This window comes from Emys orbicularis, chromosome 5 (assembly GCF_028017835.1).
Source record: "Emys orbicularis isolate rEmyOrb1 chromosome 5, rEmyOrb1.hap1, whole genome shotgun sequence".
NCBI lineage: Eukaryota > Metazoa > Chordata > Testudines > Emydidae > Emys > Emys orbicularis.
The window spans coordinates 110,610,371-110,627,489 of NC_088687.1; the positions used below are offsets into that span (position 1 = coordinate 110,610,371).

Sequence of the window (17,119 nt, forward strand, 5' to 3'; positions counted from 1 at the left end):
ACAAGAGCTGGCAATATAGCCCCCACTGCTGACTCTGCCTCACCCACCCAGTCACTCCCCATGTAACTGAAGCCCATGGCTTCAGCTGCTAGGATGCAGGATGCTGATGGTAACAACTTGAAACCTGCTGCTGGAGTAAAAGGAAGCAGAGAAGCAGATCCAGCAGGCTCATATCCAGGATCATTATTACTATGTATTCATCTGTATAACTTTAAACAGACAAATAACACGAGTCCATGCCCTACAAAGCTTACAATTTAAGAGCCGGATTCTGAGAGATTGGAGTCTATTCTCTGTTCTCCCTGCCCCTGTATGTTGCTCCTCCAGCATACATGGGAGGGGAACACTCACTGCACAAGGGGGTCTGTGGGTGACATACAGCTGCCAAAATGACCTAATGGTGCTGCATCATAGACCCTCGTGTAGGAGATCGAGAGGAAGTGGCTGGACCACTCTGCACTGTGACTAGTTATAGCTGCTAGGAGACTGTTGCTCTAATTTACAACAGCAGTTGAATTGGCCCATCCAGTCCGAGGGGTCAGGAGAAGGTTATACATCAGTTTAAGCTAAGGTGTGAATTTAAAATAATATATTGTTATTATTTCCATGTGGACACACTTAAGCCAATATAAGAGAGTGTCTTTTCCCCACCTTATAGGAGAAAAAGTATGGGCTGGTAGTTTTGGCTTTTGCTTAAACTGTGGGGGGAAAAGGTTCAATCACCTGCTCTGCCACAAAATTCCCACATGACATTGGGCAAGTCACTTAGCCTCTGTGCACCTCAGCTCTCTGTCTTTAAAATAACAGGAGTACTTGTGGCACCTTAGAGACTAACAAATTTATTAGAGCATAAGCTTTCGTGGGCTACAACCCACTTCTTCGGATGCATATAGAGTGAACCATATATTGAGGAGATATATATACACACACATACAGAGAGCATGAACAGGTGGGAGTTGTCTGAGAGGCCAATTAAGTAAGAGAAAAAAAACTTTTGAAGTGATAATCAAGATGGTTCAGTACAGACAGTTTGATAAGAAGCAAGTGTGAAAATACTTTTCACACTTATTTTCACACTTGCTTCTTATCAAACTGTCTGTACTGAACCATCTTGATTATCACTTCAAAAGTTTTTTTTCTCTTACTTAATTGGCCTCTCAGACAACTCCCACCTGTTCATGCTCTCTGTATGTGTGTGTATATATATCTCCTCAATATATGGTTCACTCTATATGCATCCGAAGAAGTGGGTTGTAGCCCACGAAAGCTTATGCTCTAATAAATTTGTTAGTCTCTAAGGTGCCACAAGTACTCCTGTTATTTTTGCGGATACAGACTAACACGGCTGCTACTCTGAAACCTGTCTTTAAAATGGGACTAATCCTTCCTTACAGCGGGGCACTGCGAGGCTAAATACTTTACAGATCTTGGCGCAGGTGGAGAGCTGCTGCTGAGAAGAGTTGTTTGCTGCAGTTTAGCTTGTGTCGCTTTGCATGGGATTTCAGCTAAACTGGAAAAGCCTAAGCTCTTCTGGCGGGGCAAGAGCGTGCAGGTGCGGGTCAGACGGCAGGGCTCCGGCGGGTCCCAATTCAGGGCTGTGGCGGGTAACACTCGCCCCTGCTGGGAGTCGGCGCCCCCTGCAGCCTGCCGGCCTGGCTGGCAAGGGAGGGGTTCTGGGCCGGGGGCAGAGAGCAGGGGCCAGCTACTGGGACATGTCCCTTATTGCACTGGGGTCCAACGCTGGCCCCGGCCGGGCCGCAGAGGGGGCAGCACCACCCACCCCTGCCTGGGCAGAAGGGGCGGGGCTGGGCGGTAGGGGGCGGGGCAGGCCGGGCCGGAGGGGCGGGGCTAGTCAGGCCGTGCCAGGAGGCGGAGCGGGGCAGACCAAGCCGGAGGAGGCGGGGCTGGGCAGCCTCGTACCAGGATGTAGGGGGCGGGATTGGGCAGCCCGTACCGGGATGCCGGGGGCGACTCCGGCCCGGCAGGTGGCGGGGGAGGCTCCGCCTCCCGCGCAGGCGGCTCCGCTGAGCCCACGTAGCGCTGGCGCTGCCCGGCCCTGGAGGCGGTGAGGTGTTCCGGGGCGCTCCACTTGCCGCGCAGCCATGAGCTTCAATCGCACGGAGAGCGACTGGCAGGGGCTGGTGGGCGAGGTGAGGCGGCCTCGGCGCGGGGCCGGGCCGGGGGAGCGGTCCGGTGCCCCGGAGGGAGCAACTGCCGGCGCCTGGCCTCGGCGCTGTGCTCCGCGGGGGGATCCCGACCGGTGCCCGTGCGGGGTGGGGGGAAGGGAACCCGCCCACGAGCGCTGCAGGGGGGCAAAGCCGGGAGCTCTGAGCAGGCCTGGACATGGGCCGGCGTCAGGCGATGCTGGCTCCCGCCCCCGGGGAGCCGAATGGTTCCGGCTGTTCCAGCCCCGACCTGAGCCGGTTCCAAAGGAATAGCCTGGAGTGCAGCAGGCAGCGCCGCAGGTGCTGCAGTAACAGCTGGTGGAGCGGAGCCTGGGTGTTGCTCGTATTCCTGATCCTAATGGGGTGTGTGCCACCACGTGACAGCCAGCCCCACGACTGCTGATCCTTGGCCTTTGGTTTGCACCTTCCTTCCCAAAGCACTTCAAAGCTAGAAACAGTCCGGTGCAGACCAAAACACTGCAGTGACCATGTGTGGGCTGCCGGACGTGGAGCCACTCCTGTAGAATAAGGAATGTGTTCCTTTCAATGACACTTCTTTTAAAAGTTTGTGATGACTTGGTTGGTGATAACGTCTCAAGGTGGGCGCTCTACAGGCACAGGAAGGCAAGCTCCACAATGTTTAAGTCATTTGGCTGGCTGGTGGATGTTCCTTGCCCCCTCACTCTTCATGTGTAACTGCTAGGCATCCTTCAGAAGTTTATACAATGTGAAACTTCATGGTGCACTGCCTCCTATCCGGTGTGTGTCGCATGTTAAATATTGGCACTGGATAGCACAGCTGTAAATGACATTGTCACAAGTTGCTTTGGGTCCAAACTTTAAATTTGTTTTTCCTTGCATGAACCAACTTCCTGATTACTACCAGAAGGCAGTTCTTACTTAGGTACCGATCCTGCAATTGCCAGTCAAAGAGTCATAGGGGTTCACCTGTGCACAGATCGAATTGCAGCATTGGGGCCCTAGGCCTTAAATTGCTTTAAGCTTTTAGATAGTGTCAACAGAAAACAAAGGTTGAGAGTGGATTGCACTTGAACATAAGCATGCTGTTGTAGCCAATAGTATGTATACACAGCTTTGTTCATGTTTGAGACAAAATAGACTCTAGTTTTTGTTCTAATCTTATTGCAAATGCAAGGCTTTAGACATCAACTTTAGAAGAATTGGGCACTTAAGTTGTGCAAAACAGTCTTTACGGTAGACAAAGATTTGGGCCTGTAGCCTCAATAGGTAGAAGTAACAATTCAATATTAAATTAGAAATATTATTTCTGTTTTATATGCCTTATACAAACCTCTGAACTATCTACACTTAAAAAAAAAAAAAAAAAAAAAAGGTAACAGGCTGTTAACAATTGGTAACACATGCACAGATCCAAAACTAGCAGGCAACCACATAAAGAGACATCAACTTGAAATGTATTTAGGTTCCAGCGAGTGAGTTAAAAGTAGTATCAGGTAGTACACTGCCACTGTATCATGCCCACAACCTTTGCTGTTTTACAAGCACATTTTCCTGTTTACAAAAACAAAAAACTCCTCTCTCCTGCTGCTGTTTGAAAGTTCCCAATCTTACAATATGATTCATGTGGGTGAACCCACTGATTTCACTGGGGCTCTGCATGCATAACATTGCAAGATTGTGGACTAAGGCCCTAATCTTGCAAGCAATACTCCAACACAGAGCCATGAAGCTGTGACAACTTCCAGTGACATCAGTGGGAATTTGTGTGAGCATGGGGATCTATGCTAATTCAGCTACTTCCAGGATTGGGGTCTAACTGTCAGCGCACACAATGCTGTGTCAAATACACAATAAGCTGGAAGACTGAAATATGCATTTTCTCTATTCTTCTGGTTTTTATACAATATGAAATGTCAGGACAGAATTTTTCTCATCAGTTTTGGGGGAACATGGGGGATGGGGACAGAAAAGGTTTTTTTAAATTATGGTGGAGGGAAATGTCCCTGGACTTCTTAAAAACACTCAAAAAGAACAGGAGTACTTGTGGCACCTTAGAGACTAACAAATTTATTAGAGCATAAGCTTTCGTGGGCTACAGCCCACTTCTTCAGATCCGAAAGCTTATGCTCTAATAAATTTTAGTCTCTAAGGTGCCACAAGTACTCCTGTTCTTTTTGCAGATACAGACTAACACGGCTGCTACTCTGAAACTTAAAAACACTCATGACTTTAGTTTGCTCATCAGACCTCCAAAATATTTTAGCCTACAAACTCCAAGTTTGGGCTCTGATCCTGAAATTAAACCCATGTGGATGAGCCCTTGTGCCCATGCAGAGCCTCATTGATCATACCAAGTTTAGGCTATGGTTAGGGCCCTACCAAATTCACGGCCATAAAACGTCATGGACTGTGAAATCTGGTCTCCCCCGTGAAATCTGGTCTTTTGTGTACTTTTAACCTATACTATACAGATTTCACGGGAGAGACCAGCGTTTCTCAAACTCGGGGTTCCAGCCCCAAAGGGAGTCGTGGTGGGGGAGGCACAAGGTGATTGTAGAGGGGTCATGGTATTGCCACCCTTACTTCTGTGCTCCCTTCAGAGCTGGGTAGTTGGAGGGTGGTGGCTGCTAGGCAGGGCCCAGCTCTGAAGGCTGCAGCACAAAGTAAGGGTGGCACTACCATATCATGCCATCCTTACTGCTGTGTTGCTGCTGGCAGTGGCGCTGCCTTCAGACTTGGAAGATCAAGATTCAGTTTGCAGTTCTATCACAGATTTCCTGTGAACTTAGGCAAGTCACTTAAGCCTTTTGTTCACAAAAGTTGCTCTGGTTTAACTAAAACGAGTTTAAAAATCAGTTTAGTTAAATCAGTACAAAACCGTGTGTGTACTGTCTTAAATTGATTTAAACTTGGCTTATATTAGGTGAAATTGCAAAGGATGAATATAAACAAATAAGTATGTAGGGATAAAATTAGAAAAGCCAAGGCACAAAACGAGAATAAAATAGCTAGAGATATAAAGAGTAACAAGAAAACATTCTACAAATACATTAGAAGCAAGAGGAAGACCAAGGACATGGTAGGTCCACTATTCAGTGAAGGGGGGAAAAAACAATAACAGAAAATGTGGAAATGGCAGAAGTGTTAAATGATTTTTGTTTGTTTCAGTTTTCACCAAAAAGGTTAGTAGTGATAGGAAGTCTAACATACTGAATGCCACTGAAAATGAGGTAGGATCAGAGGCTAAAATAGGGAAAGAACAAGTTAAAAATACTTAGACAAGTTAGATGTCTTCAGGTCACCAGGGCCTGATGAAATACATCCTAGAATACTCAAGGAGCTGACTGAGGAGATATCTGAGCCATTAGCAATTATCTTTGAAAAGTCATGGAAGAGATTCGAGAGGACTGGAAAAGGGCAAATATAGTGCCAATCTATAAAAAGGGGGATAAGAACAGCCTGGGGAATTAGACCAGTGAGCTTGGAAAAATAACGGAGCAAATAATTAAGCAATCAGTTTGCGAACACCTAGAAGATAATAAGGCGATATGTAACAGTTAGCTTTCTTTGACAGAGTAACAAGCCTGGTGGATGGTGGGGAAGCAGTATACAGTATGTAGTATACCTTGACTTTAGTAAGGCTTTTGATACTGTCTTGCATGACCGTCTCATAAATAAACTACAGAAATACAATCTAGATGGAACTACTATAAGGAGGGTGTATTACTGGGTTGAAAACTGTTCCAAGAAAGTCGTTCTCAGTGGTTCACAGTCAAGCTGGATGGGCATAATGGGTGGAGTCCCAAAAGGGTCAGTTCTGGGTCTAGTTCTGTTCAGTATCTTCATCAATGATTTAAATAATGGCATAGAGAATAGACTTATAAAGTTTGCAGACGATACCAGCCTGGGAGTGGTTGCAAGTTCTTTGCAGGATAGGATTAAAATTCAAAGTGATCTGGACAAACTGGAGAAATGGTCTGAAGTAAATAGGATGAAATTCAATAAGGACAAATGCAAAGTACTCCACTTGGGAAAGAATAATCAGTTGTATACATACAAAATGGGTAATGACTGCCTAGGAAGGAGTACTGCAGAAAAGGGTCTGGGGGTCATTGTGGATCACAAGCTAAATATGAGTGAACTATGTAACACAAAAAAAGCAAACTTCATTCTCGGATGTATTAGCAGGAGTGTTGTAAGCAAAATACGAGAAGTAATTCTTCTGCTCTGTGCTGATTAGACCTCATTGGAGTATTGTGTCCCGTTCTGAATGCCACATCTCAGGAAAGATGTGGACAAATTGGAGAAAGTCCAGAGAAGAGCAACAAAAATGATTAAAGGTAAAACATACCCTATAAGGGAAGATTGAAGAAATTGGTTTTCTTTAGTCTGGAGAAGAAAAGACTAAGGAGGGACATAACAGTTTTCAAATACATAAAATGTTGTTATGAGGAGGAGGGAGAAAAATTATTCTCCTTAACCTCTGAGGATAGGACAAGAAGTAATGGGCTTAAATTGCACCAAGGGTGGTTTAGGTTGGACATTAGGAAAAACTTCCTAACTGTCAGGGTGGTTACCGCACTGGCTGCCACATTTCTTGGGCAGTACAAACAGTTGGATACTGGGGAAGCAAGAGGGGTGAAAGAGGTGAATACTGTATCTCTGCCCTCTATAGTCCAGAACAGGAAAAAGGTATCCAATGGGTACCACAAGAAGGCTGAACATGGGTAATAAGATCTGACGCAAAGACTGTAAATCCCTTAAGGGCTTGTCTACATTACAAAATATGCTGACTTTGAAAAATGAAATCAAATTACATGATGCTGACCTCTAGTTAAGTCAATGTAGACTAGGACAAATAGTGTTCAGTGATTCAAGTAACTGTGACTAAACTCTGATCCACAGTGAGCCTATAGAACCCCTACCTCGTGTACTTCATCAGCTGGAAAGCGTATAGCAGGGACCCTTGGCACGCGGCCCTTCAGGGAAATCCGCTGGCGGGCCGGGACGGTTTGTTTACCTGCAGCGTCCGCCGGTTCGGCCAATTGCAGCTCCCACTGGCTGTGGTTTGCGGTTCCAGGCCAATGGGGGCTGCGGGAATTGGTGTGTGGGCCGAGGGATGTGCTGGCCGCCACTTCCCACAGCCCCCATTGGCCTGGAATGGCAAACCACGGCCAGTGGGAGCTGCGATTGGCCGAAGCTGCGGATAAACAAACCGTCCCGGCCCGCCAACGGATTTCTCTGACGGGCTGCGTGCCAAAGGTTGCCGATCCCTGGTTTATAGTGAAGGAAGAAGGAACTGCAGGAAGAAAAAGGATTGTCTAATGGGTAAAGCAATTGACTGAAACCCAGAAGAACTGTTTTCTATCTTTGGCTTTGTCACAGACTTCGTATGTGATGCTGGGAAAGTCACTTAAACCAGAATTGTCACAGGTAGCTACTAATTGTGTTCCTCAGACCCAACTAGATACCTAAAGCCTAATTTTCAGGTGTGCTGAGCACTCAACATTGCAAGTGAAGTCAGCGGGAGAAGCCAGTGCTGACCTGTAAAAAGTCAGCCCCATGGCAACTCAAAGGTTACTCCATCATTAAGATACCCAAAATCAATGGATATTTTTGGAAATTTTGGCATTAATCTTTCAGTCCCTCAGTTCCCCATTTCTGAAATACCTCATGGGAGCAGGGGGTTGTGAAGATAAAGGCATTAATATTTGAGGGAGTGAAATATTAGTGATCTGGACTTCTTGTCCAAAAGATCTGATTATATAGTTTCAGCTCTCAAGAATGGAAATAGCAGTGGAAGAAGAAAAGTTTCAAGATCTTTTTATAGTACCATTGAGTTCCTACCAAAAATTAGGAGTTGCACTGATTCCAGAGTGTTGACAATACATAGAATGCAGTCCACAGTGATTCATAAGCAGAGGTTAGAGATGTTTTCATTACTCTTGCTCTCAGCAAGTTGGTGATTTGATGTGGAAATAATGGCAAGAAGGGAAATACCAAGGTATAAGCCAGTCATTTATACAAATGCAATATAGACAAGTTTCTAAACTATTTTGTGATATGAACTTGTCATGCATTTTTGTAAAAATCTAAAACCTTGACAGTGTCCCAGCTTCATCGGATTATTAGACCATGTCTGTACAGTAGCTGATGAGATCTAACCAGATTTGTCACTAAAAATAGCTATGGGCAAATAGTAAGTGTTTGATGTAGAGAGGGTCACCTTGGCACAATTCCACTCTCCTGTAATATCAGTCTCTTACTCGGTTTCACTAAAGAAATTATCAGGTAGTAAAGCAGTTCAGGCAATAAAGTAGTTTGTCATATATATTCCTTTTAATTATTATGATCTGCCTTGTAGCAATTATCATTTGCTTTATTGCAGATAACAGTTAATTGGTAGATAAGTCACTAGGCAAATAAGGAAAGCTGTACGCTTTAGCTTTTTAGATTGAAGGTACGCAATCAGGTTCATGGGTAACTGCCTGTTTTGTTGGTTTTAGCTTCCATTGAAAAGAAAACTTTCTTGGATTTTAAAAAACAATTTAATATAACCATTCAGAAGAGACATGATTGTGTGTGTGTGTGTGTGTGTGGTATAAAATATTTCACTGTGTCTACAATACATTACAGAATTAATTTTGTTCATATCTCACTGATTGTATGGCATACTATACGTAACCTTTTTTCTTCCACTTGAGAAGAGGAAACCTCTGGCATTCATGTAAACAGAAGCAGCTATTAGATATTTTTTCTACAGACTACACTTAAAAATCACCCATTTCTTGCTTTGTTCAAACCAGAATATTCAAGTCTGTGTTGTTTTCTCTCTTAATTGGCACCATACTGGTTCTGGTCTCATTTGTTCAGATATGCAGATTTCAACAGGGCCCCATTATTTCCTTAAATACCCTCCTCTTTTGGTGTTCAGTTGGCCTCATTCACTTTATGGCCATTATTAATTCCTTTTTTCATTGGTAAAAAGCATATGCATTTCATAGTGTCTGGCATGCCTACTTTGAATTCTGTCTTGATATAATTTGTTTTTCACCTTATAACGAATAGATTAGAATTGGGAACATAGTTCTGGAGAATCAGTTTTGGAGAATCATCAAACTTAGCAGAATAGGCTATTACTGTAGATTTTTTTTTTCTTTTGACATCATAAGTCCACAGAAGCAAACCCCATATTATTTTTTAAATCCATTTAGAAGGTAAAAATGCCTACATAAAAATATCAGGCCACCTTTTGATGTATGGCTCTTCATCAGTATATAATTCACTAAGTCAGAGTACAATTCACTGTGTGTGTGGAGGAGATTGTGATGCCTTTTCATTTGGACCCTGAACACAGTTGTCACCATCTGTCCATGGTTCAGTCACTGACTGCCAGCCTAATTGATTAGGGAAAATTACCTACTCCCCATAAAAGGTGACATGTTCTTTCATGCTCTGAATATACTCCTAATGGAGGCCTGACATGGATGGCAGGATCTATTTTTGTTTAGCATTTGATCTATATTTACTGGTTGAAAGCCTGCATTTGTACTGCAGTATAGTTACAGGCTACCATGTCGCTCTTGTAACTAACAAATCTTTCTTTGTAATTCCATCTTATGGTCTGAAGGCCTGAATCTTAACGCTGGTTCTACCCAGCCGGTAATAGTGGTGCGTGGAGGTAGTTGCTCATTGTGAACATCTGATATGAGGTGCTCAATTGCTGTTCCCCTCTCATTATACACATTGCATAACCAGTTCTATGATCCACATCAGGCTGACTGCATGTGTCAGTCCCCTTGTTCCTGGTCAATAAATGAGCATGGGGACTTTTTTTACAAGGAATTTTGTGTTTGCTTTCACTTTTATATGTATTAATGTACCTGTCCAATTGCCATTTCTGGTAGCTAGTAATTGTTTGGGGAGGGAATCTGTGGGGCTTACGTATTTGAGAACATTTGAATAAAGGAAAGGGAGCTCTTCAAAGAAGAATCCTTCATAAAGAAAAGGTTTGAAATTCAAGTGATTTATCAGCAAGACTGTTGGAGGCAGACTTTTATAGATAACTTTGAAAGGCCCTTTATAGATAATTCTCAGGTCTCATATTTAGTATTGTTTTAATCCCTTCTATTTATCTTTTTCCTTTATTAGGGATATGTTATACCTTATGTATGAAAACATTTCTATTAGTCGGATGGTTTTCTATTCCAACAGCTTTATTCACCTGAAGTCATAACTTTTGGCTTGTGATGTTACTTCCAAGTAGCAATTCATAATCTTGCACAGATATCCCTTACTTTTGGTTGGCTTTAAAGTGGGGTAGGAAAGAAACTAGAAATGGATGAGCAGAATTGTTTGTTGAAATTTAGAATTGTTTACGCTATCATTAGAGTAACTCTGACAGCATTACGTTTTAGATTCTGGATGCCTTTCTGGGTTTTTACCAGGGATTTGCCACTTTCAAGGTGTCATTAAGGACACAAGTAGAGAGGTACAGTTGCTTTCATGAGGCTTATGCTAAGGCATCATAATCCAGAACCTTTATGGCAGTGTTTCAACTTCTTTGCTGCCAGGAATAAAATTAATCCAAGGTGGAAGTGTCCTCTCCAGGAGCTCAAATCCTTCTTGGAATTGCTTTTCATTTCCCTTTTGGTTTCGCAACTAAGCATTTGCCATTTTTGGAAGACATTAGCTGTACTAATGTATCAAACAGTCCCCCAACCTTTTCCTTACTCATTTTAAATTGAAGTTAAGTAAGTCAATTCCAGGCAAGTAGTATATATTAGTAATGATTTTTGTCCTGAAGAACTACACTGACTTGAACAGTATGGAAGTGCTGATGCTGTTGCTTTGTATAAGAGCCCATAATGACAAAGTATTCTTGTCAGAGTATATAATGAAACTATAAATTGTCTTCATGAATGCTATGATGTTTGGTCTCTTACAGGACAAATTCAAAATCTATTTAGTACCACATCTTCTATATGTGAATAATATCAAGTTTTACAGTATGTGCAGTAGAAATATAACACTTCTTCACAGACATCCTCTCATGTGTTTGGTGAGAGAGTCTGACAGCACATTGTAAAAACAGAAGCAAGTTGTCTAAACCAGTGGTTCTTGTTATGTAAAGCCTCTGCTCAAATGCAATTGTAAGATCTGTAATTTGTATCATTAAGTTCTGCAACCTTTTTGCAGACTTCGTAACTTCAGGTATTGTTAGCATAGCCTTTTAAGTTTTGTAACCTTTGCAAGCTCTGTAACCTTACCACTTGTATGAACTTCCAAGCTTTGTAATATCCCATCCCTCAGAGAGAGTGTGAACAAGGGAGTGTATGTGGGACTGGGCGGAGAGGAGCTGCAAGGAGAAAGGAGCCCAGAGACAGGAGCCAGGTGTGTCTGATATAATCTCCCCTGAGAAGGCAATCACGAAGTGCTGTAAAGAGAAGAACAACCTGGTATGCATGAAAGGAACTGATCCGGGAATGCTTCTCGGTGATGGACACAGAAGGAAAACTCAGTGTACGTGACAGGAGCTGCCCAGTTCCAGAAAAAGGAAGCAGCCATGCACACAAGCAGCTGCTGCTCCTTGACCTGCTCAGCAGCCTGGATTCGTGACCGCAGGCGGACACACCAGATCTACCACGCTTCGGCTTCTCGGTCTCCATGCTGTCTCTGGTAACTCTCCGCCTGTGTAAGTGTGTGGGTGCCTGAGGGTATGAATGCGGTGAATGTGTGCGTGTATGAATAAGCTCCATCTCTTTTCTATCTGACCCAACAGCGGCATTGTAATAAAACTAATACAAGTGTGACCCTGGGTTGGTTTTTAGGGGAACAGAGGTAACAGTTCTCAGACTGGGGCCACTGCTTGTTCAGGGAAAGCCCCTGGCGGGTCGGGCTGGTTTGTTTACCTGCTGCGTCCGCAGGTTCGGCTGATCGCAGCTCACAGTAGCTGCGGTCCCCCGCTCCAGGCCAATGGGGGCAGCGGGAAGCAGCGGCCAGTATGTCCCTTGGCCCGCGCCGCTTCCTGCAGCTCCCATTGGCCTGGAGCGGCGAACCGTGGCCACTGGGAGCTGTGATCGGCTGAACCTGTGGTCGCGGCAGATAAACAAACCGGCCCGGCCTGCCAGGGGCTTTCCCTGAACAAGCGGCGGCCCTAGTTTGAGAACCACTGGTCTAAACGCTTTTTGAGAATTAAAATTCAGATATGGCAGAAAAGCATGATAAATGCATCTATAATATATACATACACTTTCTCCCACTTTTTCTCTTAATATCAGGGGCTCAAGGGAAAGTGGTGGCATGGGGTAGACTAGTACATAACTTTAACAGCCTGTACACCAGTGCTAGGAACCTGGGTAGTAACAAACAAGAGGAATTGGAATTGCTCATTTATGAGCATAAATTTGATCTCGCTGGTATTACAGAAACCTGGTTTGATGATTCCCATGATAGGGATGTTAAAATCAATTGTTAAAACCTATTTAGGAAGGATCAAGTGGGGGAAAGGGGAGGGGAGTGGCACTCTGCCAAAAATGGCATTACCTGTTTCTAAGTCCCTGATAACTCAAAAGAGAATGATCTGTAAGCATGCAGAATCAATGTCCAAACAGATAAAGCATAAGATGGGGTATTACTTGGTGTCTGCTACAGATATCCAAATCACATTAGGGAGCAGAACGACCAGCTCCTTATGCACATATCTATTGTGTGTAGGGGGAAAAAAGCTGTGTGATTATGGAGAACTTCAATCTACATGCTTGAGGTCTCATAGTGCCAATATTAAAACATGCTTGGAATTTCTAAATATTATGGATGACAATTTCCTAACTCAAGAAGTGTTGCAACCGATACCAGGGAATTCTGTATTAGACCTAGTCTTGACAGATAGAGGAACTGATTACAGAACTAAAAATTAATGGTAATTTAGGTAATGATGATTGGGAATTCTTTAAAAACGTTTTACTATATGCCCAAAAAACCACCATCAAGGTTAAGCTGTGGAATTACCTAGCTGCTTCTGTGGATGGTGTGTAGGGGGAAAATGGCCAGGAAACTCTGTGACTTGAAACTGCTGGAATAATTTGACCCTAAGAGTTGATTTTAGGATTCTCTTGTCCAGCAAATACTTTCCCAGTGATTCTAGTACATTAAAGTCTTCAGTTTTAACCTAGAAAGACACATACACAAACCTCTAAACCCTTACAGATAAATTGCTCTTAAAATATTTTCTTAAAGAATGCAAACTTAGTTTTCTCAGGTCAACACGGTCTTGTGAATTAATGCTTTGTCCAATTACTTTCCCTTTTCTCTCTTGCAGTATCTCATATGTAAAAGAAAGCTAGAAAGTAAAAAGGAAGCATTGCTGATACTTTCCAAGGAACTGGACACATGTCAACAGGAGAGAGACCAGTACAAGCTTATGGCCAATCAGCTGCGGGAACGTCACCAGTCACTGAAAAAGAAATACCGGGAGCTGATTGTATGTTACCTTATGAACATTGTAGTGATTTGGGCAAGAATGAACCTGAATTTAAAAAGTGTTTTCCTTTTGTGAGTGCAGTGTGTGCTGTAAAAATTAATTGTTTGCTATACTGCTTCCAGATGGTATGATCCCAATTCCACCATTATTTATTTGTTAAGCACTGATGTACTTGGCGCTATAAAAGTAGGCTTGGCAGGATTCGATTTAAATCGACAGATGTTGGTAAATGTCGGTTTCAGCTGCCACTCTGAAACCGATGATGGTAACAGTCGCTGTAGGTTCAACCTCCCCTCTGCACCTTGTGCCTGCAGGGATTGGTGTCACTGGCCCTGTGGCAGCACAGAGCCCTCTGCAGTCCTGCTGTCAAAGGAGTGAGTGAGTGAGTGGAGCCGTGACAATGGGCCGGTAACACTGGACCTCCGCAGATGCAAGGTGTGAGGAACACACAGGTCCTGGCGGGCAGAGCAGAGACCTCTGGCCAGAGCTGTAAGGAGAAGGACAAGCCTCTGGCCATAGGAGAGGCCACCTCACTGCTGAATGGCTCTTGCCCAGGGACGGAGCCATTCAGCGTGGGGTGATCTCCCTCCTCCCCCACATTGAGTGGCTAGTCGTCGTCCTGGCAGCCCTGCCCGGAGATCTGTGCTCTGCCAAGCCAGGACTGCAGCCTCCTCCGCACCTTGCACCCAGTGTCTTGGGCCCCTCGACAGCACAGAGAGCATCCTGCAGCTCTGCAGTGGAACCCCTCTGTAGCCCTGCTGTCAGTGCTGCCCTAACCCCTAACCTGCTCCCCTTAATTTCCTTCAACTGTAAAAATAAAAATAGTTAATTGAAGAAAATTAATTAATTGATTAAAAAAAACATTAAATTCTGCCAAGACTGTATATAAGGCACAAACAAAGACTGTTCCAATCCCAAGGAGATTAGTCTAAAAGTCACGCTACCATTTAAAAACTGACTGCAGTGTTATGCCATGGAGAACAATGCAGTAAATAAATCTTAACTTTCCAGTTCATGTTAACTTCAGAAGATTCTTGGAAGTGTCTTTAATCGAACTGCAACTTTTTGAAACCTAATTTTTGAAAACTATTGGTTCAGATACATTCTGGTGTGTTAAAGGCTCAGAGCCGCAAAGATGATATGGTTACCGATTTCCGAAATAAGCTGCTGATAAAATGCATCTCTTTGTTTGTAGGATGGGGATCCCTCTCTTCCTCCTGAAAAAAGGAAACAGGTAGGCTTTTTCTGTTTTAGTTGGCATCATATATAACCTATTTTGTGAGAATTCAAACTCTTAATTATATTGATGTCAATAAAACAAAATCTGATACTCAAGTGGACATTCCAATTCACATTGGAAGACCATGAAGTCTTCAGTGACTCGTGCTTTCTTTTAAACATGTTAACTCCTGAAATATCTGAGCTGTCATTAATAAACAGAGCAAATGGTTATGCCTATCATTTTACCTAAACTGAAATCAACAAGGATAATGAGAGTTGAGATTGCCTTCTTCATTTGTTTCTTGTAGTTGGGTCCTAAAACAGGTGAACAATGGGGGCATCATGGTGTCAAAGGGGGCTTAGGAATGTGTTGAGTGTATACCAGTTACTTAACCTGTGTTTAGGTGCTCTTTCCAATTGCATGCCCTCCTGGTTTTGGGAGGGTTTCAGTGGGGAGCTGTATTAATTGCTTATACTTATTTTAGGCCAGAGGTTCAGATACCGTGCTCAACAGAATACTTGTTGGTCTGCAGAGAGTTGTCAGTTGCACGAGGCTGGATCTTGGTTTCTACTGAGAAATACAAGAAATGGGAGGGTGTGTTGAAATGAAGAACAAAAATAACCATTGTAACTTCTCAAAAAGGGCAAAACATCTAGTGCACTGAAGACAGGCGAAAATACATGAATATTTTCCTGTTGTCTTTGAATGTAGGCGCTTTTTTTTTTTTTTTTTTGCTCCTGGGATATTACGTGAGCACAGATAGGAGGAAAGGTGGTCTGGGTGAGCCCAAATGAAAGGTGTCCATGAAACAGTCTCTCTAAGGTGTAGCCCACACTATTGAGAGTTTGAGAATCCCCATTTTAGTCAGTCATCAGTCCCTCCTGGTGCCTAACATTCATATTAACAGCTTTTCCTTCTCAGTATCTACCGTAATTTACCATTTAAATAACCTAAATTCATATCCCTTTTAAATTCCAGAGAGGTGAAATCCCAATCCATATCCCCAAATGTTCAAAAATCAACTCAGGCCTAAAAAAATCATGAGATTGGCTTAGAAATCTTGACTTTTAAAAATAACAAATTATGGGTTCCTTTTTGTTTTGAGTCTCTAAACTTCACTCAGGTCACATTTTTTCTGCAACCTACCGAGCTTAAAACTTCCTTTAAAAAATTTAAATTTTAAAATGGTAACTGAGATGTTCATAGAACCACTTGACTCCAGGAGCTGCCATTTTAGGAAAAAACACCAAATATGGTGAGACTTGTGATAAACTCATAAGTTTTGGCAACACTGCACAATACTTCCCTTCAAAATGGTCTACAGAAAAGTAAGAAGAATGCTGAAAATAATGTATGCAGGAAGGTTAGAAAACAGCGCTTAGAAGGAAGTACATTTTAAGGGCTAAAGATTTAAATGTACTGTAAATACTGCCTATGTGCACGGGAGTGAATTAAAACCACATGTCAACTTCTATTTTGAGTTTACTGGCTCTATTGTGTTAGTGACACCTGTGGAGCTGCCATTCCACATATGCATGTCAGCATGTGGAAGGGACACCCCTCCATGTTTACCTCCTCCTTTAACTTTAGATTAGAGGGCAGAGAGGGGAGCTGGCTCCTCTGTCTCAGATCTGGTTGGCCAGAGGACTGGGTCAGAATCCCACTCCTGCCTTCCCATTGCCAGGCTGCTTCCCATTGGAGAAGGAAAGTGCCACTCCACAAATGGAGCTTAGCTCTGCCTCACTGGGGACGGGATTGGTTGACTATAGGCTACTTGGGTGGCAGGGGGGTGTTGCTGGGATAAGACTGGGTTTGGGCAGCAAGCACCTGCTGTTGCTGCAGGGAGTAGGTCTAAACACAGCCTTAACCCAGAGCTGGGATATTGGCCCACAGAGCAGGCTAAGGCACTCCCATAGCTAGGCTGGAGGAGTAGGTGAAACCCAGCAGAGGAAGCCCTGACAAGCATGGAGACCACTGGGCTGGACACTACAATATAGCAGCATCCAAGATTCACAACTTGGAGCTCACACCCACCCAAACATGAGTGATCAGTGCAGGGGACAAGAGATGCCCTCTTTTGGGGCTAAGGGACTCTGACTAATGAAACACTTGGAGGAGAGGAAGGTGATTAGGAACAGTCAACATGGATTCACCAAGGTCAAGTCATGCCTGACCAACCTGATTACCTTCTATGATGAGATAACTGGCTCTGTGGATATGGGGAAAGTGTTGAATGTGATATACCTTGACTTTAGCAAAGCTTTTGAT

General features: G+C 43.6%; 1 protein-coding gene across 1 annotated transcript in view; it reads left to right on the plus strand.

The window, feature by feature from the left end:
* Positions 1 to 2,102: 2,102 nt before the first annotated feature.
* The window catches only part of CCDC149 (coiled-coil domain containing 149), a 75,360-nt gene continuing 60,343 nt past the window's right edge, over positions 2,103 to 17,119 (plus strand). The window contains exons 1-3 of the mRNA XM_065405350.1: positions 2,103 to 2,150; positions 13,468 to 13,629; positions 14,825 to 14,863. Coding sequence (XP_065261422.1) covers positions 2,103 to 2,150; positions 13,468 to 13,629; positions 14,825 to 14,863 — 249 coding nt within the window. The remainder of the gene's footprint in view (positions 2,151 to 13,467; positions 13,630 to 14,824; positions 14,864 to 17,119) is intronic.